The following is a 27229-nucleotide window of genomic DNA, read 5'->3' on the forward strand; positions in this document are numbered from 1 at the left end:
ATAAAAACATAGAACACGTTTTCAGACAGACCGCAGAATTTTGATAAAATATCATCCATAGCGGCGCTCCAGGGCTCCGACCAAGAGCAGCTGCTCTCGACAATTTCACAAAATATGCGGCTTAAAATAATACAAACTAGACATCAAATCTGCATCTATGATCGGCAACACCTGCTGGAGCTACGGTCACAAAATGTTTTAAATACTGACATTTTTGACCGGCTGCAGAGGGGGAGTAACTGCGAAGTTAAAGAAAGATCCCCACAGACCACCACTTCCATCATTCCTGATTTCCAACATCCGTTCATTGGAAAACAAAATGGATAATTTCGGACTTGAACTCTCTTCAAAAAAGGAGGTATGTACTGTAACTGCTGCGCCATCATTCTGACGGGGTCTTGCTGAGTCCAGCAGTACCGGACGGTGCTGTTGGCCTGGGGGGGGTTGATGCTGTACCACGCCAATAGAAACAAAAGCTCTGCATGAATGGAGGCTCTTCTCAGGCTGTTCCCAGGCACTCTTCCGAATCTAGAAGGGAAAAACACCCAAGAACACCCAATCAAGTAGTTTTCCTTAGATAGAAAAGTGTGAATCAATTTGACTGTGTGATCTGGTAAACTGTAAAGTGCCTTGAGATGACATGTAAATTGTTGCTATATAAATGAACTGAATTGAAATGAAACTAAGATATTATTAGTTTCAGTTTATGGTTCAACTGTGTTATTTGGTTACTACTTGTTTTTATCATATTTTTGTCTTTACTTGCTTTATTTCTGCTTTTATTTCCCTCTATTTTATTGTTTAATTGATTAAAAGCACTTTGAATTGTCTTTGCTCTGAATTGTGCTACATGTATAAACTCGCCCTGCCTTCTCTTGCTTTAGTCATATAATGGACTGCTATTTTTTAACTATTGAGTAAAAATACGATGAAATACTGCTACTCTTACTTGAGTATAAATTGTGGGTACTCAACCCACCTCTGTTTGTTTGATAGTGCAGCAGCTGAAGCAAGAAAAGTCTGAAGCTAGTTAGCAGGACTGTGGTTCTTCCAATGATACCTCAGAACAGATTTGATCCAAAGAAGGTGAAGCTGACTTTCAAGATCCAGCTGTCTATTCAAAGATCAGACTTTTCCTCTAAAGTTCTCAAAGTTTTTTACCCCAGAAATGATCCACAGTAATACCAAGTTCCCCCTACATGTTATGATCGTGGCACTGATGGCTGTATTTGGCTCTTTTTTCCTATCTGCTTAGCTCCCCCCAGCACTCATTGTCACTCATCAGATTCACTTGTTTCTGCTTTCTATTTAAGCCACGTGTTTCCAGCCACCTGTGCCAGATTATTCAAGCCAAGTGTGAGAGTTTTCTAGCAATATGTGTGTTTCTGATTATCTGATCCTAAATGGTTTCCGTCCTCGGACTTCTGAGTTTTGATTGCCCCAGTTCTGCTCATTTACCTGATCTGTTTTTGGAGTGTTATCCGGATTCTGCCTGCTAATGACCTTGGACCTGTCTTCTAACCCCCGCTTGGATATCCCTTCGGCTCTTCTTCGGACTTCTGATCTTCTTGCCTGGAAACCTGTTCCTGCTTCGACTCTGCCTTCGGATTATCCCTCCAGATTTTTTCTGCTCCTCTGCATCCTCTGGCTTCTGCTCATTGTTGCTCTGCTTCTCTCCTGGAACTCTGGAAGCGGCTTCTGCCGCAAGCTACTGAGAAATAATCCCTCTAGACTTCATTCTGTATTCTAGGCTCAGACTAAACTTTATCAGGTTAGTGACTTACACGGTCATTAGCGTTTGTCATCTGCTTAAATTCTGGGTCCTATGTTCTGAGCTTCTTAAACTAAAAGGACGATTTTCCAAAACAACTTACCACAAAAAAAAATGTTTATTCTAAGCCAGGCAGAGGAAGGGGTAGAAAAATCAGTACTAAGGCTCTTGCCAACATGATCGCAGAATTTTTAAAAAGAACTTGAATCATGAATCCTATAAACTTTTATATCTTTGGCCCACTCGTGCAAGGAGCATCCACTTCCTCACACTTTAGTAGCGCGATCTGTTACCACATGGGGTGTTATCTAATAGACTGTTTAATTGGCAAGTTTCTAATCTATAAATGCTGGTTCTTCTAATTCAGCCCAGTTACAGGTGTTTTGTTCCATTTATTAAACACAGTCTTGGCCTCCCAGTATCTTTCCATTTTCTCCAACCAAAGGTAATTTTAACATGTGGTATGTGTTAATAAAGATGATTATAATATGAGTAGGACAAACTAGCTACTATTAATGAAGTATGCATATAATGTTCAACAACCTAAGTAGTTTAAGGTCTAATAAGTTTTTTTATGAATGATAAAGATTATTATAACACAGCAAACTGAATGTTTATGGATAGTCTTTAGCCCACTCTCTTGTATCCATGACAGAAAATCCCACACATTAACCACCCCCCTCCACAAAAATGTTTATTGCAGTATAACACAGCACAGCTGTAAATATGCGCTTTACTATGGACATCGATAGTCCAGTTTTTCCACTGTGTAATATGTTTGTAACACAACAAACCAGCTTGCAGAAAATAATTTATGGTGTCAAGGAAAATTTATTTCTTCAAGTATATACAGCTAGCTTCTTTCTTGGAGTACTAATTAGTGCTGGGATAGGTGGTGACACAGCAGGCAAAAGCAATAATACACCAAGCTTTAAATGCAAGCATTAAAGAGATTAAAGACACAAGTTTTAGTGTAAAGCACAATGGAAAGACTGCATAGGAGACCCCCCGACCCCCAACGAAAAAAAAACATTCAAGAGTTTCTGCTTTGGTAAAGAAAAGCTAGGAAATACTGTTATAATGCTCACAACGAGATTTATAATTTTGTAGGGGAAGGAAACACTGATAAACAAATTATAAAAATTATACTTATCTGGTGTGATACTGGACTATTGATATGATTTAAGGAAATAATTAGCTTTAGGAATGAATCTGTTTCAGTCTGCACTGAATGGAAAAGAAGCTGGTCATCTACCGAATTTTTACTGCAAGGCAGGTGGCCCCTAGGATTAGAGGAGCATATTTATAGATTTATATATTTTTGTATTTACCACATTTAACAGAGAAAAACAGAGAAAGTAAACTTTTTGGAGGGGGGCATAAATAAACTGGAGGACCAATATTGTGAGCATTGACCCAAAGAACACCCCCCCTAAAACAAATCCCTGAACAGTAAACTTTAACTTAAATATTTGTACATTTTACATTTTCAAGCAGCTGTGACTTTGAGAAAGTCTTCACAATCTTCTATTTTATTAACAGTATTTAAAACAAAAATAACATTAATAATCCAATAATATTCACACAATAATCTCTCCAGTTCCAGGAAGGCAACAGTATGTAAAGCTACATATTGCATGAGAAGAGGTATATGATCACAAAGATGGTTTTACTTCTGTTTTAAGTCCATCAGGTTTCATTACATGGATTTAATCAAAATATCCCACAGTCGGTCATCACGTCATCCAGCACCAATTTAGCATCAGTGAAATCCAGCAGGCTATGGAGATTAGGGAGCTTGCATTTAGAGTTTTGATGGATTACAGCTTGATGTAGTGTGACTCGCGTAACAACACTGATAGTTCAGTCAATCTTCTTTTGAGAGGCTTGGGGTGACGTTTGGTGAAAGGTGAGAAGTAAGGGTTTGCTTCTTATTGTAAAGAGCAGCTTTCCTCCATAATCAAATCGAAGGCTCAACTGTTTGCATTATTCTACTTAAATATTTGGAGTTGAATAGGAGCTAACACAAATCCACTTAGTTTTAACTGAAATCAAGCCTGGTACGTTGCAGATAAATGATTACTTACACTGGAAAAAACAACTTTTAAACCCACTTTCTTAGTGAAAAATTTTCTAATCTTATTGATAGGGAAAAGTGACAGCAGATGTTAAAAACAACTCAGTTATCCACACATCAAAATAAACCAAAGCAAGTTATTCATCTTTGATATTATGAATGTTTTAAATGGCACAATTGGAGCCATAATATTGAAGTGGAAATATAAATATTTCAACATAAACCCGCTAGGACCAGTTACCCTGTTCCAGTTTTCTGAAAGATCTGTAAAAACAAATCTAAAAAGCTCTGCAAAAACAAAGCACAACTTGTTGAAAGCCTTAGGAAGACTTTAGAATAGCAAGCTGCACAAGACTCCATTAATGAAGAAAAAGCATATAGAATCTAATTTAATGTTAGCCAAGCCAGTGATGCTGGTAGAATACCATGTAGTGAGATGAGGCCAAAGTGGATCTCTTTGGGTATCAAAAAATATAGATGCTGTGTTTCGAGGAAGATTTTTTTTTTTTTTTTTGCATTATTCCCAAAACAACAAGCAAAAAGAGAAGCTAATCCACTCAGATTAAAGACAGTGCTCTAAAAATGTAATTTCCCCCGTTATGATTTTATTCTTTAAAAATATCTATCCAAACTAAAATAGTCCTTTGTGATACTACAAGCATGCTTAGTGTGGGGGATTGTATTTGAGTCAATGAGTCAATGCAATCAACTGGTTTTCCTTAGATAGAAAACTTTGTATCAATTTGACTGTATGATCTGGTTGAACTGTAAAGTGCCTTGAGATGACATGTGTTGTGAATTTGGCGCTATATAAATAAACTGAATTGAATTGATATTATTATTGTCCTCAGTACTTAAGGTCGTCCAAATGATTCTCCACAATTTGGATGATAATATTCTTTGGACTGTGAAGGAAAATTTCAATTTTTTTTTAGGGTTTGCATCCTCTTAAATATGGTGTGAAAGTACCAAATCATTAATAAAAAAGGTGTAAGGTAGAATCATATACGGTGATGGTCAAATTTTTTCCTGCTCTCTAACTATAGCAAACATTTCTGGCCATCTGTTTGTGATCTAATTTTGAAGCATTCAATAAGTCAACCTCTATAGAGCTACAAATTGAAAAATTAAATGGTTTTGGACTGGCCAAGCCAAAGATCAAACTTAGACAGAACTAAGATGCATGACCTTAAACAGGCTGTCCATGACATAGGCCTTTTTATAAGGCTTTATTAAAACAGGTCTGTGAAGAAGCTAAGGCCAAACTTCCTTTACAGCAATGGAAGAGATTCTGGTTCTAGTTCAATTTAAAAAGTTCTTACTGCCAAGGGTGCCATAATAAACTATAAAGCCTATAGAACACCTCTTTTTTAATATGGGGTCAGGTAAATTTGGATTTTTTTTAAATAAAATTATTTAAAAACCTGGTTTTCCACTTTTGGCTGGTTCTCACTGCTAAGATGACAATCTTAAATTTTGGAAGAAAACCCGCTGACATCAGATGACCTCAGCGAAGAATAAGAACAAGCTTTAAGGGCTGTAGAAGCACGCCTTATTGGGGTAGTTTTGTGAATAAGTTTTACGCCAGGAGGTGCTAGACTAAGATGATTTAAAGTTTAGATAGAAAAACCCCCAACCCACATTAGATATGTACGTGAAATAGTTTATTTAAATTATATGTATTCTGTGATTAATCTCAGACCTGTAAACTCTAAGCCATTTATTAGGCCGGCATTGCTGAGTTAGGAGTGGTATATCTCATTTTTAGCAAGTTGTCCCTGATGTTTGATCAAATTTTTACCTTTCTTCTCCTCAATGTTGTATGGAACATGTTTCTTAGTCAGGGTTCTATTTAACAGAACTTAAATTTCTGTATCTAATAGTGAGGTTTTGATTTGTTTATTATCAGAGGAAACTAAGAGCTCAGATTGGCTTCAGGACTTAACTCACAACCATTGATGTGTATTAAGAACCATGATGATCAAAATATTAGAGATGTTTTCAGCTGCAGTTTTTAGATGCTGACATTAGTTGCCTAACATTAATCCCCACGTTCTCCTTAAACATAAACTGAAACCTTAAACATAAACTGAAACCAAACCAAACTGAAACAACTTCATGCATAAACCAGACATGGTTTTGGTCTAGGTGCCCTAGACTGGTGTTGGAAATTTGCAGCTATACACAATTATATCTATAAATTGAAACAAAATAGAGGAACATTTTCATTTGACCTGATTTGATAAAAATTGTGCTTTTTTTTGCTGATGATACAATATCTCTGAAGGCATTAATTCCAACGTCTAACACTCCCAATGTGAGAACTAGAACCCCCAAGGTTTGATATGATGATGTCATTTGGACAAATTTCTTGAAAGTGTGTGTTACTTCTTTAATTGGAGGAGATGGAGGTGGTGGCTAACTGAATAAGATTAGAAAACAATCTATCAAAATGACTACAGGTGAATTTAAGCAAGGATCTTTGTTTAATGCTTGTCTATGCTGAAAGGACCCAGTTGAAGTCGGTGACCATTATGTGCAGATGCTTTTAAGAAGCGTGCAAAAACTATATGCTTCTGACATGTTACTCAAAAGTTCTACCTGCAACGCAGGGTGAATGTTATAGGGATCTGGTGGGAGAGCTGAACGAAGCAAAGGTCAGAAATGTTTGCAAGGAATTGATTAATTCTAATATCCACTTTAAATTGAAATTCTTGTCTTCTGAAAACGGCAACTGCTATTCAAGGCACTCTCACAGGTGTTTTTGCACCTGAGGATAAAGTTCAAGCTCATTCATTTTTTTTTAAGAATAACACAAGCGCTTGTGCTGGAAGTATCTAACTGATGAAGAATGAAGCATCTCTGTATACTTAGCTAAGAAAGCAGAGCAAAGCAACAGGTCCTACTGACCAGGAGGTCAAGTCTTCACAGTGATGGCAAAAATGGTTGCTGATAAGGTGCAGCACTAATATCCACAGCTGCAACACCTAACCATTATTATCCTTTTCTTAACTGTACAAACACATACGCATTGTACATTAAAACAAAAAATAATATATACACATGGCAGCTTCTATATATAAATATATGAGGTGAAATGAGCAACTACATGAAGTACAAAATGAATGAACATTACCTTATGGACATTCTGTGAACATGAATGTACATTAATAAACAATGACAGATTTCTGCACTTCAAGGCTGATCTGGCTAATTTAAGTCCTTAAATGAAACTTGAAGAATTTTAACTACATAATGAACATAAAGTATGATGACTCAAATAAAACAAAGGGAATACATATAAAGAGCAGAGATGGGTATATACATATTAAATACATGCTGGTTAAATATATACACTCTATGCACATAATATTGACTACAGCAGCTGTATTATAAGTTAAGGTTTTGATAACGGAGTTGGAAGACACGATGCTGCCCAGATTAGAGTGTCTTTGCCTTGGGGTCAGTCAGCTGATGAGATGGGGATGAAACAGGGCTGGAGTGGGTGGAGGGCATGGCAGGAAAGGCAAAAACGCCTGTGGAAACCGGAAAGAAAAACCCAGGCCACTGATTGAAGGAAAGAGGGGAGGGCAAGGCTGTGAATGCAGCAGGAGAATGTAGCTGATAAGTGTGAAAGGGTCCTGCGGGAGGGCTGGTCATCCCTGTAGCCTCAGGGCTGTCAGGCCAGGATTTGGCGCAAGCCTCTGGACTGGGTAACGTCCACGGTGGTGCCTGAAAAGGTAAGGAAAAACAGTCAATAGAAAACTGTAAATAACTATAGCATCCCAGTTATTTCTGAAAGTATCACAGAACCCACATTTGAAGCCTGAAGTGGCAGTTCAAGTGTTTGAGGCACAACCCGAGGGCACGGCTGCTGCCCACGGACATTCAGAGAGTCCGTACACGGCCGGTGGGTCACAATCAGAACCTCCTGTGCCCAGTCGTCCATCAGACCTTGGAGGTCTTCAGGCAGGTTATTATCACTGGGATTCATAGATGTACTTGTTTTGTTATTGCTGTTGTTAGCCTGAGCTTGAGCCAAGCCAACAACAGGCTGTTGATGAGGTGGTGTAGCGCTATGCATTTGCTGTGACTGATTGAAAGTTCCTGATGCTGAGGCCCCAGACCCTGACAAAAAAAAATAAATGTTTAGGTAATAGTCATTAAGGTGACTTGAGGGATAAAAGGAATTTGATTTGAATTCATGTAGAGTAATAAACTGTAATTTCACATACTGTTGCCTCTCTCTTTGCCAATACACAGCCTTTTCAGCGTTGACCCTGTGGAATAGAAAATACTTTAGGCAAACAGCTGTCCAAATTGAGTCTTAGAGATCGAGTGCTGTGCAAAATAACGGACAAATTAAGGAAAAGCATAAAAACATAAAACATGTACAGGCGGAAACAGGCCTCTGAAATATGATGACCATACATGCATTTAAGAACCATGACAAGAGTTGTTTCTAGAGCATAAGCAGAGCAAACAGAAACTAATAGGGACAGGCAAAAATATGTCAATTTGCTGCACGCTATGAACAGACCTTAGTATATGCATTGCAAGTTGAATCATAGGAATGAATATCCTACTATGAAACAACATAGTGTTTTACAGTTCTTAGCCAAAGTATTCATGCCCCTTAAGGACTTGAATGTCTCTTTACGTTATCAAATTATAATTTATGTTAACAGACTTTGATCTAATAGACCAAGAAAGCACATGTGAAGATCAATTTATTGCCTGTCTTGTCCTGATATTTAATTTTAACCATAGTGAAACATGAATAATCCTTTGAACTGTGTTCAATGAATTTGGTGATGACACAATCAAGAGCAGCATTATCACTTCAGTCAAGTATCATCTTCCAAGATAAAAATACTAGAGAGCCAAGAGCTTTTTTCCATTGTGGTCCTCTGAAAACCAAACACTTAATAAAAAACATACAGGAAGTATCTGAATCATCACATTCAGTAAGTTTTTGTTGGCTCTAAATTTCATTAAATACTGTATCAGAAGGATGAATTCAAGTGCTAACCTTTTGTTTTTCCATTACTTTAGCTTTAACATAAGACGTGATAAACTTTAAAGTATATGAATATTATAGGTAATAACTTTATCACTGCATATTGAAATGTGCAGTAACACATGTTACAGCTGAAACAAACATTGATCATCAAAACATTAAAACTTGGAAAGAACACAGCTTTTACAAAATAACTGATCATTAGTGTAATACTTAAAGTATAGATGCATATCAGATCTATTTTTTTGTTGTTGTTGTTGTTGTTGTAAATGTGCCAACAGCATGTAGAAAAAGCTTTAGAAAGAAATCCTTAAAATCCTTTGAAAGGGTTTGAAAAAACAATATGAAAAAAAGATTGGAGATTGAATATAGGTGAATAATGTAAAGCAAAAGTAAAATATTCACAACTGTGGGATACTTTTGGGAGAAAAAAATGTGTTATGAAGAGGAATAACTTAATGTAAAACCAAATCACACAGAAGCTATGCAGGAAGAAAAGAGATACAAACAGATAGACAAAGACACAGGCCCACTGAGAAATCTAGCTCGTGGTTTGCTACTGGATTTATAGGTCACTCTCTCAGGTGGTTGAGGGGGATTAGACCAGCCTGTGGAGGGAAATAATGAAGGTAAAGAAGATGACTGACAAATACAGGCTGCAAAAAACAGTTATCACTTTTCTTTCTTTTGCTAAAGTGTTTTTATTGGTACCTTGTGCTGGTTGAGCTTGTGTGCCAGACACGTCTCCATGTAGTCCAGCATAAATGTTGTCAGAGGACAGAGAGCCTTTCAGAGAGCAGGGCTGCTGAGTCTGCACAGGCTCTGAAGCTGAGCTAGGTAGATGGCTGGTCCGTGACCGTGGCCTGCCGTGGGCTGGGAAGGAGTTTTTACCTGGCGAGCCGTTTAAACTCACTGCTGGTTCAGTTGGAGCTGGAACCACACCTGGAAGCACAACCATAAGAGTTATATTGATCCTTATCTGAAATAAAAATATGGAAGTCATTTCAATTAGAAAAAGTGGCTCACCAGATTTAGAGGAGTCACTGCTTTTGGTTTTGACATGCATAAATTGCTGAACTAGAGGGCTGAGAAGTTTTCCTGGCTTCAGCTTGTGTTTGCTGGACCTCTTTCTGCGGCTTGTATGCGGTGCAACATGTAGGAGGCCTAGACCAGGTGGAGGAACCTTACCAAGTCTGCGATATAGCAGCTCCACCTCTCCTCGCTGAAATGCTTGCAGCTCTGAGATCTCCCGCAGATGTCTGAATGGATAGAGGAAGGATTTGAGTAATCAGAATCTAAACAGAAGAAGTTTAATGTCACTAATCTGCAGTGGCTTGCAAAAGCCTCCAGTTAACTTTTTGTTATGTTAAAACCAAAACTATCAATCTACTTTGAAGGGTTTTTATTACATAGAACAACAGAAAATACTGAATAATTTTAAAATTTAAGGAACACGACACATGCTTTCAAAAAATACATCTTAAGCATGCATTTGTATTTGCACCCCTAAATCAATGGTTAGCAACAAATTCTCCTAATCATTTGATTGATTTCACCTGCATCAAATTGATTTTAGATTTCATACAAATTTGGTTTAAGGGATCTACCTTTTAGGTTGGCTAACTGTAAAGAGGACAACAGTTTGCTGGGAGCTCCACAAACCTGGCTAAAACATAGTTGACTTGTTATAATAGAGGCATGAGGAGAGTCACTTAAAGATAATAAGACCCACACTGAAACATTGTGATGGATAGTACAATATTTTAGTGGGTGCTTTTTAAAAGCAGGCATGCTGGTTGGATGGGATGAGAAGATGGCTAAAACTGAAAAAAAAAAAGAAAACCTAAATGAAATCCTGTTAAAGGTGTCAAAAGACTATTCAATGGAAAACTGTCTCATCCTCTACAAGTCTATGTAAAAGTGGAGGGTAGATTTGAATTGGCTGGAAACCATGTAGGTAATACAGCAATCATTTTGAAGAGGGAGCTCTAGCAGAAAATGTATACTGCGCATCAACCCGAACACCCAACTACACCTACGAACACATATTTATTTATTTTTTCCCAGTGTTTTATTGTCATTAGACTGTCACAAGTACACAGCAACAAAATTAACTCTCTGCATTTAACACATCCCTTTGGGTAGCAGTGGGTTGCCATTGTGCGGTGCCCATGGAGCAATGTGGGGTTAAGGGTTTTGCTTAGGGACATAGAGTGGCAGTCTGTGGGAGTGGGGCTTGAACTCGGAACCTCTGGTTTCCAAGCTCTATGCTCTAACCACTAGACTCCCCTGTAAATGGCATATTAGTTGCAGCATTATGTTGAAGCTTTTCTGAATGAATCTGCGAGAGGGAACGCCTATTAAACGTGTGCAAGAGCATGCATGAGCCCATTTCTCCTTGTCCACACTCTGTTTAAAAGTTGCAGTTTGCATCGCTCATACAAGCTTACTTTCCAAAAGAAGATTTGCATTTTTTCCACAATGTCAGGCTCACCACCGGTAAGTGAAAATGGGGCGGAGCACATAGGACAGACTTTCCTAAAAATATCATCAGAATGATTGATGATTAGGAGGAACACTTATTTTGATGTTCCACCCGGAAAAAGTACATCCTCCACTATACCTTTATTCAAAGAAATCTTAGGAGAACCTAATAAGGCTCACACCCAGCCAGATTTAAAATGGAGGTTTGGGAGTAAAGAATAATTGTGTTATAGGATGGCCAAGAAAATATCTAGACCTAAACATAACTTAGAATCTATGAAAAGACTTATAAAAATGTGATAACTATTCTCTTGAAGTTTTTTGAAAATGGCAATTTTAAAAATCGGAAAATCATGTATAACTTCTATGAAACTTTACAGTTATACAAAGTATTGTGATATTTTATCATATAAAAACCCAAAGCATAGAATTAGATGTTTTTTAAACCATGACTAAATTAAAATGTATGACTACTTGTGCATGGCATTGCACATTGTAAGAAGGAAAATCCTACTTCTCCCTGAGTCTCTGTAGTTCCCTCTTTATGTCTGAGTCCTCCATCTCTGAGTCATTGTCGCTGCTAGCATAGGCGGAGCCGGGTACACCTCCATGTCTGCTCGGTGAGTCAGAGCTCTGCACACTGCTGCTGCGGCCAGTGCGACGGAGAAAGGCCACTGCCCTTTTCATTAGGTCACTTCCTCTGCGCTCAGAGCGAGGCTGCTGGGATCCAGCAGCAGGGGCCAGCTTGGCAGGACTGCTCTCTGCCCCTGAATCTGTAAAAAGAAGGGAGTAGGGGCTGTGAAATCCACATGGACAGAATTTGAGGCCAGATTCTAAGCCAGGGGACTTGCTCTTACCCATGGGAGGAGGAGTGTCCAGGTAGAAATCAGGCGGTGCAGAGTAGCGGCTGCAGCGTGTTCGCTGAGTGATCTCATCTTCTGTGCTCACCACAGAGAAACGTCCGATGGTGGTGGAGGTAGCCAAGGCTTCAGCTTGAACCTGGTCTCCACTGTATCCACCAGGGTGTGCAGGGGATGCAGCGCTGCTCCAGCTCCTCTGCTTCACATCTCTTCTGTTGGCCACTTCAGGAGGAACAGAGATGATCTAGCCAAAAAAAATATAAGGCCATTGTATCATCAAACCACAAATTAAGAGAAAAAAATCCTGGAGGTAATTTAGTTTCAACTAAGTCAGGAGATTGGACTGACATAATAAAATCCAGCTTTAGTAAAACTGGAAATCATCAACAGAGAAATAAATTATTTTTCAATAAATTTGTCGTCTGTGACACACACACAGACGACCTGGTTTCTGATTATAAACCAGGCTTTAAGGGCTGGTTATACTCCCCGCAGCAGTGTGTTGCACTGAGCTTGTCGCAGATATTTTTGATTTATGCCCAATATTGAAGCATGGTGTGCGCTATGTTATTCCATGCCACAAAGGAAGAGGGACAATCACTAACTAGCTGTGGGTCTAGATACGTCCGAGGCGGTGAGGAAGTGGTGGCAAGTTTGTGCAACAACACAGAGAGATAAGGGCGAAAAAGTGGAAAAAGGGTTCCAGATGGAAAAAAGGGTCCCAGCATTCACGCGCACCTCGCTCTTCTAGCTTGTCCATCTTCACAAGTTGTTTTCCTGAGTGGCGGTCATACAAACAAAACAAGCTGCTAAGGTACCACACAGGAAATACGGATAGTGTTGAGCGGATGTTGATTTTGCCAATCAGAGGCCTACTGTCTGCGGCACTGTCTGCGGTCACCTACAATTTTGGAGAGGTGCAGCAAACTGTGACAGGGGCAGAGATACATTTGTATTCACTGCGACACACAGGCAGACGAACTGGTTTCTAAGTATAAATCAGCCTTCAAGGTGGTCGTGGCCAAATCGCTCAACGTGCATGAGCAAATTCTTCTTCTTCTTCCTCTCAGACGAAAAAAAACACAGAAGCATGGGGGGGGGGGTGCGGAATGGAGTTCTTTCTGCAAAATTGACAGACTGCATGTAGTAACCACGTTTACTCAGCCATGTCTTTTTATGGCTTTCAGCACACAAAATTGCACAAATTGCCACGGCATTTCCCCCAAGTGAGCTTTATATTTACCAGGAGGTATCAATACTTTCTTTCTTATTTCTCTTCTACTCGTTTGGCTTCTGGATAGACGACTTAGACTAGCACTATCTCACTGCGGAGCTTTGTCGAACATGGTTTTTAGACGTACAGTGTGAGCAGGTAGATCCCATCAGAGCCTCGGGCCACACAGTGTAGGAACATACATTGTGTGCTGTGAACTTAACCCCTGCGGTTTCGTCGTACAGTGTGAGCTGCAGCTAAATGCAACGACTGAAAAAATCGTATAGTATATGCCCGGCTTTACTTATTAGCCTTTTTACCAAGTAGTACTTTTTTACTTTTACTTGATTATTATATTAGATAGCTACTCTTTACTTCTATTTGGGTACATTTTTAATACTCTACCCACCTCTGAACATTCTCAAATGTGCATTAAAATCAAGTAAGTATTGTATGAGGTCTAAAATATGATGTTTAAATGCAACGTCCTTTGTTTACATGAGTAAAATATTAAACGTTTGCATACTTGACCACATACAAAGAAAATATTGATGCACAAAAAAAACCTAATCTTTTTTCTTTGTTTACCTTAAATCGACCCCGAGTTCCAGTGCAAGACAAAGAGTGAGGAACGTGTCTTCTTGACAATGAAGCTATGAAACAATAAACAAAACACTGAGTACAACAAACTGCTACGTTAGATTTTGTGAAAAGATTAGCTGTACGCACCACTAACAGCTGAGTCACTCAGAGTGCTCAGACTGTCCATTCTCTCAGGAATTTGAGGCTTGTTGGGGAGATAAAACAAAAGATGAAGAAGGAAAAAAAGAGAAAGAGTTAGATTAGAAACAAACCTTTTTATAACACCTAACAAAATGACTGCTGGAAACGTTCAGTAGCTGCACCACAGTAGAGGAGTTCTAAGCATTTGTTCAGCAAAGTAATTTTTTCTCCATCTATGTTTAATTATACTCACCAGTTGTTCCCCTGCCCTGTAGCGTCCCTCCCCTATTGGCCCTGGGGTGCTGTTTCCAGACCCTCCCGTAGCGCTATCCGGGCCAGGAGGAAACTGAATGTACTCTGTCCCTGATCCCGGTGTCTCTGCAGCACTGCCTGAAGGATACATGGGAGCATATTCCTGGTAGAGCAGGTTCCTCAGTTTTTCATCCAAAGTTTTAATAGTGCTATCAACAAAACCTCCTCGACCAACCCGTCCTTCACCGTCAGACTCGCTTGGCCCAGCAGCATGTTGGGATGGTGCTGGGCTCTGGGGGAGGGAGGACACCTTTGAACCTCCCACAGCAGAAAAGGGCTGGTGGAGAACCACGGGCTGCTGTGGCAGGTCGCTGCATGTTGCTGGAGCATAGGAGACAGAGGTCGGTTCTTTGTTGGCACTCAGCTCCTGGAGGGGGAGAGGGGTCAGAGGTGACCTGCTCTGCTGAGGGTTCACATCTAAAGACAGAGGCATAACAAGGGGACAGCAGGGCACCTCATCAGCCATTGATACTGAATGGGTCAAATCAAGGACCTTCTGAGTCTCGTGGGAAGGGGAGGGAGCTCCAAGAGGAGATCCCTGTGAATCCTCCACTTGGTACGAAGTATGGGGTAATGAAGGGGGAAACGTCTGAGCTCTGGCTGGGTTGGGCACAGGCAGGCTAGGCTGCAGAGAGCTACCGGCAGGCTCTATTGCAGACACTGATTGAAGAGCTGGGGGTGCAGATACCGGAGGAGACAGGGTTTCCAAAAGGAGGGGGTCTGTGTTTGATGTTATTGGAGGACTGTAGAAACCATAAAGTTCATGAGTGAACCCTCCACTTCCACCAGACATGGTGGAGGATGAACCCTCTTCTAAAAAAAAATTTACAAGAAAAAAGAAATTAGATGCACAAATTCATTCAGAAAAGGGCAAGAAGAAAGTAAGATATGGAAATGTTTTACTTTTTCATGACAGAGCTTTTGCAAATATTTCTATCCTAAAAATGAAAGTTTTCTGAAGTATTGCTCACAATTCTCCTTTTGCACATGCTTCCAAAAAAGCCCATTGGTTAGTATCTAATATGCTATTAACAGAAGTCCTAGTTCACTTCAGTAGAATAAAATATATGCTTCTAATTTTGTTTAAAAGTAAAAAAAAAAAAAATGGACTGCATTTAGTTAAATATTATAACATTTAAGGGTATCATAGTATTTTATATAGTTTAATAGTTTTTGATAATAGTATTTAAAAAATCCAGCTTAACTATTGTTTCTTTTGAAATAATGAAAATAATAAATGTGGTTGTTCTGTAAGGTCTTCAAAAGCTTGTTAGCAATCATAAATTACCCTGTTAACTTCTGACATATTTTGTGCAATCTAAAATACCCTTGTCATATCTGAATTTTAAAATCCATCACTAACTCTGCTGTTTTATCTCTGCCATGATATTGTTCTTTAAAGGTGGAGGGTCATCAAGCTGCTCTTAGCAACACAAATTCCACCACAGATGGTAAATATAATCATCAGTGAAATTCAGTGAAATTCAATTTAACTAAAGGAAAAACTTGCCATTCACCATAAATGAGTGAATGCCTGAATTTTCCCTCTTCACATGGCAGAAGGACTGAATTTATCCAGAAGATATCAGTTGGCATCACTTCCCGGTTCAGAACTACAAATCCCATATCAAAGCATAAAATTAAGGATGTCAAAATCTGTTCCCCATATATGAAGCGTGCACTGCAGCCAGAGAGGTGGTCCGTCTTCTGAGTTTCCCATAGACTTGTGTGGAAATCAAAACTACTCACTGTTTTTTTTCTAGTTTTTCCTTAAAAGCAAAACAATACATTTAAAAAGTAAACTTGATTTTGTGGTGTTTGTGTGTGTTTAACCAAGTTTTGTGTTGTTAATTTAGTGGGCGAGATGATCAAAGTCTTTTAGAATGGGAATTGTATTGTATGACACAGACACATTAATGAAATTATTCAGTAATTCAATTTGATTATTTCTTGCTGCTCATTTTTGATTGTTGATGTTTTGTGTGTAGAATATTTATCCCCCAAACATTGCTGGAAGTATTGTCGGAATTTTATTATAAGTTGATTTTCCTATTTTTTTCCCTGCCCTCTGCACAATAGAATAATGTTAATGTTGTGACAGAAATCGCTCATGTACTAAAATCTAGGTTATGCAGTAATAATTAAAGAATTTCGTTTTTTTTTTTTTTTTTGCCACAAGGGAGTGCTGTTGTAATGTGTCTACTGGACATCTTGCAATGCAGAAACCCAGTCACCTCTGGATGTGGAGGGCCTTGCAGTGGTGCTGTCAGCAGGCTGGGTGTTGGCTGAGGTCCCAGGTGACTGCATTGCTGTCCCATCAGATGGAGTCTCCTGAATGCAGGATGGAGTCTCCTCCACAGGGCAGATGATAAACCACCTCTTTCCTGTATGAAGAACTGCAATCAGAAGAAGAAAAAAAATAATAAATGCTTGTATCCAAATAAGGAAATACAATGCAGATTTAAAAGTGACTTTTAAGAACATTCCATGCTACCATTCTGCTGATATACCGGCTGCGGCGCCCCAGGCTGCTGACTCTACAGAAAGATTCCCAGACATTAGTTTCGCTGTTACATTTTGGCATAGACTGTGTATTTGTGCAGAAATGAAACACATTCCTACCTCCCCTACCTCAGACATCTGGTTCTGTGGAGGACTGCAGCTCAAAGTAGCATCTTTTTCATCCCCCATGTCTTCATGCAACATGTCTCCTGCTTTGTCCACAATGTCCTTTAATTGATCAATGAAGATCTCTTTCTCTAATGGCAAGATAAAGCCGTTCTCCACCTACAGGCATTCGGTTTTGAAGATTTTATTAAGTCATAAGCAACAAATACTAAAATACATAACTTTGAAATGACTAAACTGACCATGTAGGTGGCAATTTCTTCTGGAGCATCTCCATCCAGGTCAAACTTAAATGTTACCATTTTGTGGTTGTGAGTCTCCAGCTGACATTCAACCATTTTATCACCAGAGTTGCAGACCTATGATGAGAACCATTAGGCTTAATTTAAGTTATCACAATTTTTTATTTTTTTATTTTTTTTTCCGTTTTCATGCATGAAACTATGACTCACATTGAGCATGCTCAGTTTGGGTTTGCTGGTCCTTTCTTGCCTAGAACGTGTGCGAGCAGACTTGCGGTGATGTTTCCTGGGTTTTACGTCCCCTTTGCTCCCAGTTGCTAAGCTTTCATAGCCATCACTTGTTTCCCTTCCTGACGCTACATCAGAGTTAAGACTATAAAACGAAAAAATTATAAATAAAAAAATCCAGTCCCTCTTTAGATGTTATCATGTTTAAATTCAACTTACCTGTCATAGGTGTAACTGGATAGTGATAAAACTCTCTCCTGATGAACATCCTGAAAAATAAAAAAAACTTGTTTACTTAACTTGCTGTAAATTTTTACTCATGAGTTTACCAATACTAGTCTATTTTATTTCATTTTGGTTTCACTGATCTCTATATATTTACTGGATTGCTGATGGCCGTTGGTACTACATGGTGCTGTGACATCCCCAGCCACCATATTGGTAAACATGTAAGCAATAAGTGTGCTACAGCATCAAACAACAATGGTGTTCTCATTTTCAGGGGGGCTTAAGACTTTTAAAACAAAGATAAAAGCATCACTTTGACACACACTTGCTGTTTCATAGCATCAGTAGATTACTGTTATTTATGGTTAAAAAATAGCACAACGTATTGCATATTGAGTATGAAGTCTTTGAAGTCTGTAAATCATGTAATATAACATTATACAAATCCATCACAACAACATTAGTGTGTTAATGTAGCATAATAATACTGATAATACTGTCAGATATTTCACACACACACACTATCTGATGATGTGTCAAAATGCTAAATTGATTATGTACATGTAATATACATGTATTTATAAAATTTTATGGTAATTAAATTACATTACAGGCATTTTTATGGCATAAATCTGTGAAAGTTGGGAGTACCAAGATGGCGGCAGGTGACTTCATTTTTTTCAGCCTTTCAGCTATCTGTTAAGTAAATAGAGATCAGTTGAAAGTTGAAAACTTATTTTTGCATATTATGCAACAACTAAAATGAATCTTTAAAAAAAATTAGAAAGGATTTTTGTGCAAATTTATGTCAAAACTTAACATGGTTAAACTTGTGCATAAAAATCTCTTTGCCAGGGTAAATATATCTATTTTTGTGTAGCAATTAACAAAGCTTTGTTCACATGACATGATATATGTTATCAGAAAACTACCTCTTATTTAATTGTTTGGTTGTCTAACAAAGTTCTGGATTTAAAAGCATCAAAAGGCCTAAATTAGTAGAACCTTACAGGGTTCTCACACATTTTTCATGTCAAAATCCCACTTCTTTTTAATTTTTAGGAAAGAAGGAGGGAAGGAAGGCAGGCAGCAAGGAAGGAAGGAATGAAGGAAGCACGGAAGAATGGAAGGATGGATTGATTCCTACCTCTACATAGGTCTCCTGCCGAAAGGGAACAGATGATGTCTCTATATTCTGACTGGCACTCTCTGACACTGGGACTGTTGTGTCGATGCCAGCAGGCTGTAGACTGGCAGCTACAGCAGGTGCTGTAGCTTGAGCTGCAGATAGAGTGACAGGAGCTGGGTCTGCTACCAAGCCTTGGGTGATTTGTTGTGCACCTGAGCTCACACAAGAGACCATTGTGAGCTCTACAGTGAAACTGGAAGCTGATACTGGTGCTTGAAACTGTGCTGAGGCCATAGTTTGCATGGATTTCTGAGCTTGTGTTAGAGTCTGAGGTGCAGTAGCAGCCTGAGCTGACCCCGGGCCTGGAGCTGAAGTTCTCACAGGAGCTTTAGCATCAAAATGAACAACAGTTGAGATGGATATTGAGGTGGGAGCTTGAACTGGAGAAGTTTCAGATTCTTGATCAATTCTACCTCCCCAGATTGGAGTCTGTTCAGAAGTGAAGATGGGGGGTGTTGTTTCTGAAGGCCAAACATCTCTCAGAGTACCATGGGTAGCAGTCACCTATGAGATGAACAAAATAACCATCATGTTTAGGTAAATGGAAAAAAAATTTGCTTTAATTAGCTTTCTTCCAAATCTCCGAAGGCATGCCCTGCATGCATTACTACCAACGGCACAGACACCACCTTAATGTTACAGATTTCTCAACACCGAGCCATTACAGTGAGAACGGAGTGAAATATTCACCTGGGCAGGCTGGCCAGCCAGTTCCTGCTCAGGGTGGGGGACAGGGAATGGGATGGGCTGTACCTGAGAGAAAGTTAAGAGCTGGGTGGAACGGAAGCTATTGGTGAGGTGCTGAGATGTAGACACGCCACCCTACTGGTGTGACACTACTGGGGACTTGGCTATTCCGACATGAGTAAAAGGGAGTGCCAAACCAGGCACACTTTGAGGAGAGGACATGGAAGTCTGAGGAGTGCCAAGAGAAGGTATGGATGTCAGCGCTGTGTGGGGGGTGAGAGGAAGGGATGTGAGAGGAAGGGTGAGAGGAAGGAAGGGAAGGAAGGTGGGTTGAAGGCAAGGGCGCAGATAGCGTGTACGTCAGGGGTACAGATAGCGTGTACGTCAGGTGTGTCAGGGGTGTTCTGACGTACACAGATTCGAATGACCCTCAATCCGTCCCCCCCCCACTTTTATAAAAAAAAAAAAAAAAACATATGGCGAAACTCACAGAAAATCAAAAAGCTTTTTCTAATTTACTGCTTTGCAACAACAACATAAAACAGTCAGATCATAGACGGGCAATCGTTTTGTTTAACTGCAGGCTGCCTGCGTCGTAGAGATTCTAATCTAACAGTTATCCTGTCTCTGGCATTTACGTCTCGAGCCTGGTTTCCATGGTTACTCAGACAGACAGTAGTGGCGGGACAGTTCCCAATTCCGGAGTCCGGACATCAACATGAGGCCAGCCAAACCGAAAAAACAGAAAACAATTGCATCCTTTTTTCGAAAAGCACCAACTGTAAGTAAACTGTTCATTGCGGTATCATATCACCTTGCATTTTTTTGGTTGTCTGTTCGATGTCGCCGTGGAAAAAAGAGTGGAGACGGTCAGTGAGAATAGAGTGAAGAGAGGTGCCAATGTCATAAGGCGGGAGGCAGGGGGAATCGACTGGCATTTATTTATTTATAATGAAATCGACTGTTCCGACTTTTTCTGGAGTTGTTGGGGGTCTTTCAGAAATATGTAGGCTACAGTAGGCTACTTGAATCCGTATTTATGCCAGGCCAAATGGTTTAGGTTGTTACAGGTTGAATCATGAGAAAAACGAACTTCAAAGCTAGACAAATTCCACTACACAGGGGCGGATTTTGGAAATTTGGGGCCCTAGGCAAAGACAGGCATGGGGCCTTCTGAATTGAGAAGACAACATATAGAACAGACCCATTATACAGATACAGAAATTTTAATAGAATAGAAATTTGAGGATGTCATGTATCTTCAAGTTTGTCTATGTCACTGTAACTCGGAGGAAAGAATCTCTCTCTCATATATATATATATATATATATATATATATATATATATATATATATATATATATATATAATGTGTGTGTTTGTATATATAAATAAATAAAAGGTGCATGTCACAGGAAAGACTAGTGATGTTACAAATATGACAATTGCTTAAACTACAGAACAGTAAATTATTTAATCTATAATTAACATGGCCCTTAACATCCCCAGCTGTACACAATAACACACATTAAAGCAATGTTAATACAAAGCTGTAAAGTAGAGTGAGACGTTGATAATAACTTCCTTATGTTTTTTGAATGTATAAATTTAATTATAAAGGACTAAAACACCTAAAACTTATGGGTGATTTTACAACATTTAAAAGCCTGAGATTTTACTGAAATTGGGGCTACTGGGGCTCACTGGCCTTAGATGTAATGAGCGAACTGGAAGTGCTGAATACATCGCTCCAAAAAAGCACCCAGACATTGGAGGGCATGGTCTCTGCAGTCTCAGTTGTCCAAGAGAGATTACGGGACAAAAGAAAGCCAGCCCACTTTGAGGCAGTCTTTAAGGAAGCAGTGGATATGGCTGAGAAGCTGTCTCTAACACATAGGCCCCCAAAGAGATATTCTGGGCCAGCACCTGCACACAGGCCAGAATCTGCTGTGGAGTACCACAAAGTGGAGTTCTACAGAGTTCTTGACAAAGTAGACACACAACTTTCTTCATTTGAGGCCATTTATTGAAAAGCCATGTAAAGTACTTATTTACAAATTTGTTTTTGTATATATGTAGGCTTTGCTGTTCGTGTTTCTGTGTGTTTACAGCCTGCACTTAAAGTCAGTCCATGTTTAAATAAAACCTTTTTTTTTTCACACGTCATGTGGCATGTTTGGTGAGTACTTGGTACCAATACATGTTATTTTCTTGCAATGATGGGCAATTAAGATTGATGGGTTGTCATAGCTGAGTAATAGCCAGTAATAGGGCTCGGGATCCACGTTGCATTGTGGGACGTCGCAGCCATATTGACTGCTACGCAAACGTAAGCATAGCTCTGACACAACGTTGTTGTTGAAAGAAGAGACAGAAGTAGAGAGAAAAAATATGTTAAAATCCCGAAAAGGATCTGGAATTTACCGGGACACATTAAATAGAGAAGCCAGGGACCGGTATGGTGACAAAATCAGCATTGTTAATCATTTGGATCCATATAAAGTTCCAAACAATGAGTGGAGCACCAATGAGTGAGCGCCTATACTTCAAAACAGTTCCCAAGCTACAAGTCCCTGGAGTCTCATGTGCAGTTCATGAATGGATGGGTTCAGGAGCTGCAGATCATAAAGCCAGCAAACAGTGGGAACACAGTAATCCGTACGAAGGTAAGCTGTGATCAGAGGGGCTCTGGAACCTGCTAGTTTAGCAACTGCTAACCGCTAAGGCTAACAACCACTCACGCATGTAATGTACTTTTAACTAGCTGCTATGTGTTTAAAAGGTGTAGATAGTAACGTTAACTGCCAACCCTCCGGGTTTCTCGCGTATTTGAGCCTTTTCCCGCTGCCGTTTTTATTATTTTCCCGTAAAAGATCCCAACTTTGAAGGAAAGAAACACTGTAGGCTATAAAATAAAACCGTGCATCTTTAACTTACCAGAATGAAAATGCAGGGAACACACTCTCATTGACATCGGAATACTGTGGAAAGTTATGTTCGGTCGTCTTACAGCCGCGATCCAAGCTAGCCGACGACTCTTTATCTCTGACGCTTGGTCTCCATGGTTACGCCTCCAGTCAGGAAAGCGGTGGAAAGTTAACCCATTTTCTATGTTTCCATGGCGATCATGTGTTGAGCTGTTACAGCCCACAATACAGCAACGGTTTACCATGGTTGAAATCAAGTTAAGGTGAAATTAATCAAATTAAAACACGGCTGAGAGGGAGTACAGTACGCGGTAGTCATAGGCAGTAGTCTGAGCCGCGGTAAAAGACGCATTCAACATGGCGGCGACGCGAAGTGCTTACGTCACGATGACCAAGCCCTATAGTAACTGTCCCCCACAGTTTCAAAAACCTATCTGCGCCCCTGGTTGAAGGTGAGTAGTAAGAGGCAGAAATAGTAGTGTCGCTGCTACTGTAGTTGGAAGGAGCAGGGGAAAAGGGAGCAGGTATTTGAATCACAGGGTATTGGGAGGGAAACTGGGAAAAAAAAGGGAAAACTAAATAAAATGAACGAAGACAGCGGGTACATACAACATTCAGACATGTCGTTTGACCTTTACTGCAATGCTGCATTGTAGTGTGTGTTACAGTATGGCATTCTTTACTCTGGTTTCTAGTCTATTTCTAACACAACACACGAGTGCTGATGGGCAGGGGCAGGAGAGGGGGAGGAGCGCTGCAGAGTGGAAAAGTGCCAGAGGTATCAGGAGGACTCAGATGTGATGAAGGCGGCTCAGCAGAAAACAACTAAGGAAGCAAGTCAAATATTGTTTTCTTTTTATTTAAAGATGCTCTTTTCAAATTAGAAATCCAAACAAAATTTTAAAAGTCAGGATTTGTTGTCAGTGTTTTTCCCGTTTAATGTTAAGCTTGTAGGAAAACTCACATTATTTAAGAAAAATAGAGAAGTCAATATTATTCAGTGAGGCTTTAGAACTGCATCTTTAGAGACCAATTTATCATAGTTTCAATGTTTAAATATACATGTATACCAAAGAATGTTAGTGTCTGGTTTAAGACATGTGAACAAATCCTCAAATTAATCTTTTTATGCTGCATGACATCCCTTAGCTAAAGATAAATGAATTTAAAAGTTAAAAGACCAACCTCTAACAAAGAGCGTATCACTTTAATAAACTAAAAGTTTGATCTTTCAACTTCTATTGAGCTGAGAATATGGTACTGCAACGGAAAATAAATGTATTTGATAATTCTTTTCATTTTTTTGCATGCAATTACAACCAACACACTAGAAGAAGCAGTAAATGTTAAGGGTGCTTGAGCCATATTAAGCCAAAGGCATAATGGACACAGCCTGGTTAGCCTGGTCAGCCAGACTGACTTATGCTTAGACCGAGGTGTCAGTCCTGAAAAGAACCTGGTAGAGCCCTATTTAAAAGGACTGACAGAGTGCGTGGAAACAGGTTAAAAACAATCAGACAAAAATAAAAACATTAAAAAACAAGAAAGAAAAGATCTTACAGGAGCCAGCTCTTGGCATTTTAAAGATCTATTGGGGTAACAGTGCGTCAGATGCAGGAGTTCTCCCTGCATTACCAGCGTAAGTCGGTAGCCCTGCAACCAAAGGGTCGCTGGTTAAAACTCCAGATCCAACTTTCAATGATGTTGTGTCCTTGGTCAAGATACTTCGCCTACATTTCTTACCAATGGTGATCAGAAGGCCCAGTGAGGCCACTGTACGGCAGTTATGCTTTTGTCAGTGAGCCCCAGGGCAGCTGTGGCTATGTAGCTTGCCACCATCAGTGTGTGACTGTGCGCGTTAAGGGGTGAATGACTGAATTTATTTTAAAGCCCTTTGGTCAAGTCTCCTCACTTGAAAAAGCGCTATATAAGTACAGGCCATTTACCATTTATATATCTGAACATAATAAAGGGCATAATTAAAAAATCCATCCGTTGCAGCTGTTGTATTAGCATTGTTATTGGTCAAGGGCCGTATTTATCAAACTCCTTAGAATTGAGAACACTTTTAGGAGTGGACTTAAGAGCAAAGACTTCTTAGTTAAAAGTTGGACTTAAAGTTATATATCAATGCCTCCATCACCCTTTTAACAAAGTTTAGGCCAATACCATCTTCTAGTGCAGTGGTTGGCAACCCGCGGCTCTGGAGCTGCATGTGCCTCTCTTGCACATGCTGGAAACATTTGTATAATAAATAAATTTAAACAATAAATGTAAACAGAGATCAGTGGTCAAAGAGCACTGCTCTGGTGGATGTCAGTTCCTGCTTGGTTCCTCATCACTCAATCAACTCCTGCCAACAGAAACACGTCCACCATGAAAAGATTATTTTATTGTGTTTCTATAATTTCACCAATGCAACAAAACCTAAACCGCGTGGTGAAGGGTGATGAAGCTGCGGGCAGTGAATTCCATGCAGTGAGAGCGTTCACTGCTCCTCCCTCACCGCATGCTACTATGTCCCATCCATCCTTCTGTCCAGCTTTATTGCAGCTGGGGTCGTGAGGGGTGCTGGTGCCTATTTCCAGCTGACTATGAGTGAGTGGTGGGGTATACCCTGGACAGGTCACCAGTTAAACATTTACTCATGAATGCCTATTATATATTTAAACCCACCTAGTCCTTTTTTTTTTTATAGTGGGCTAATACACTTAGCCTTTGTTGCCATACGAGGCCTATATAAGACTTTTAAATTTTAGCGGCTCAAGACATATTTGTTTTTTAGGTCCAATATGGCTGTTTGAGCAGTTTGGGTATCAGACCCCTGCTTTAGTGACATCTCCTACCGACTTAAGATGACCCTAGAAGTTTCTTAAATATTTGGAGTTGGAGTGATCCTGAAGTCTTGAGAAAGTTCATAGATAGCTTTTATTCTTATGTTTGAGAGTAGGAGTTAATTCCTCAAATTCTCAGCACTTAGGACTGAATGTTATTCTAAGATGCTTGATAAATACGGCCCCTGATCTGTTCTGGACCAGAGAGTCTTGACTTACACAAGTCAGTTTAGCTGGCCAGGCTGACAGAAGTTACCAGTTCGTCCTACTTGGTGCAGATGTAGGCTAAAAAAAATATTAATTCAAGCTTAATGAACCGTTGAAAAGGAATTCTGCTTTAAACAAGCTCGACAGTCTAAAATGCCCCACTCTGAAACAGTTGAGGTAATGGACAAACTAATTTTAAAACTGTTATCCTGTGTGCTTTTTTCACAGTGTGCTAGTCTACCTGAGATGGGACGGCAGCTGGTTGGAGATGACACTACAGGGAGAGGAGACAAATGGGAAACAAACACAGACCACATAAATAGAGTGTTGCAAACAAACTGGAGCACACAGAGCACGTACTCACCAATAAAGAGCTGTGTAGCAAAAAATAAAATCTCTTATTTTTTTAATCTATAGACTTTTTAAAACATATCTTTGTTACATTGTTATTTGACCAAAATCAACTGCATACTGGCTATAAGAACGTTTAGCTGTATACACTTCTGAGAGGTAGTCACACAGGTCTACACAGGTCCAGATGCTGAAAAAGGTGTTCGGATAGAGAATATCCTCTAGACTAGGGGATATGCCAAATGGTATATGTGACATTGCCTCTATTGGATGGTGGATTTGTCTTCCTTTCTCTCTCAGATGAATTCAGGATCATTCAGTCATTCTCAATCTTGGGGTCCCGACCCCAATTGGGGTTAAAAGATGACTTCTGGGGTTGCCAAATCATTTTGGAAAAGCATAAATGCACAACATTAATGTAGCTTCTGACCAGACAGTAGAAGGACCTCGAGCGGGTGGTCTCAAACAGGCAGCTTATCACTTAAAACCAGTTACCGTCGGGCGTAACTAGACTTCACCAAAACAGGCTTCACCGCATATCTGTTCGAATTTTTCTATAATGACATCCATAAAATAAACAAATGTGGATCAGGACTCTCATAGGTAACAGTGATCTCAACGTGGCCGTGTCTAACATAAAGCCAGGATTGCAGCAGGCCCAGGCATCACATTAAATATCCCTGTTTTTGACTAGGAAGTTATTTTTATATACCTAAACTCTCATAACCTTACATTCTTAAAATTAAACATGGATGGTTTTCTTGTGTGTGTCAGGACTCCTGTCTGTGTGTTTGTGTTCTGTGTTTGTCTCCCTTCCACCAGGAGGCGCCTGGTTCTGGTCCGCCTCCTCACAAACCTGCTGATGGTTTCCTTGTTAACGGATTGTTATTAAGCTGCTGACTGCCACTTCCTCCACGCCAGAGTGTTTGCCAGTTTTGGGTACTCTAGCCAGGCTAAGTTTTGCTGAGTGAAACTGAGTTCTTGTCAACCTGAGTTTTAACATTGTTTTTGTCTTTGCCTCTCGGCAGGAAGTCATCCTGCAAACTGGATTTTTAGGACCTTCTCTCCCTGGAAGGATCATCTGAGCTTCAAGCTGAGCTGGGGTTACAAACAGGAGGTTTGGACCCACTTTCCCCAAGAGATCTTTTGAGCTTCACACTGAGAAAGGGATTCATCTCCACTACGACCCGTTCAAGTACCGCAGGAAATCTGAGTGGCAGTCAGCTTCTCCGTTCACCTACAAACTACC

At 39.8% G+C, this 27229-nt stretch overlaps 1 protein-coding gene and 1 long non-coding RNA gene across 11 annotated transcripts in view; one reads left to right on the top strand and one right to left on the bottom strand.

The window, feature by feature from the left end:
* Window positions 1-6311: 6311 nt before the first annotated feature.
* Window positions 6312-27229, bottom strand: part of wnk2 (WNK lysine deficient protein kinase 2) — a 46129-nt gene continuing 25211 nt past the window's right edge. Inside the window, exons 10-30 of one of the 10 annotated variants that reach the window (XM_038279873.1) lie at window positions 25871-25903; window positions 23305-23413; window positions 18934-19481; window positions 17778-17827; window positions 17541-17703; window positions 17331-17447; window positions 17083-17247; window positions 16955-16997; window positions 16695-16856; window positions 14915-15273; window positions 14402-14827; window positions 14155-14212; window positions 14014-14078; window positions 12210-12456; window positions 11867-12125; window positions 9895-10127; window positions 9580-9810; window positions 9378-9476; window positions 8084-8128; window positions 7666-7976; window positions 6312-7580 (exon numbers count right to left, since the gene is read on the bottom strand). In XM_038279873.1, the coding sequence (XP_038135801.1) occupies window positions 7290-7580; window positions 7666-7976; window positions 8084-8128; window positions 9378-9476; window positions 9580-9810; window positions 9895-10127; window positions 11867-12125; window positions 12210-12456; window positions 14014-14078; window positions 14155-14212; window positions 14402-14827; window positions 14915-15273; window positions 16695-16856; window positions 16955-16997; window positions 17083-17247; window positions 17331-17447; window positions 17541-17703; window positions 17778-17827; window positions 18934-19481; window positions 23305-23413; window positions 25871-25903 (4014 nt within the window). In that variant the 3' untranslated portion in view covers window positions 6312-7289. Of the gene's footprint in view, window positions 7581-7665; window positions 7977-8083; window positions 8129-9377; window positions 9477-9579; window positions 10128-11866; window positions 12457-14013; window positions 14079-14154; window positions 14213-14401; window positions 15274-16694; window positions 16857-16954; window positions 16998-17082; window positions 17248-17330; window positions 17448-17540; window positions 17704-17777; window positions 17828-18933; window positions 19482-23304; window positions 23414-25870; window positions 25904-27229 lie in introns of all 10 variants that reach the window. The other 9 variants (XM_038279872.1, XM_038279871.1, XM_038279868.1 and 6 more) reach the window with 9 other exon arrangements.
* On the top strand, window positions 7421-26018 carry LOC119780014. The gene is made up of 2 exons (XR_005280330.1): window positions 7421-7588; window positions 25858-26018. It is a non-coding gene; the product is annotated as an uncharacterized LOC119780014 (long non-coding RNA).

Source organism: Cyprinodon tularosa, unplaced genomic scaffold (genome assembly GCF_016077235.1).
Source record: "Cyprinodon tularosa strain WSP-4 unplaced genomic scaffold, ASM1607723v1 ctg154, whole genome shotgun sequence".
NCBI classification, from domain to species: domain Eukaryota; kingdom Metazoa; phylum Chordata; class Actinopteri; order Cyprinodontiformes; family Cyprinodontidae; genus Cyprinodon; species Cyprinodon tularosa.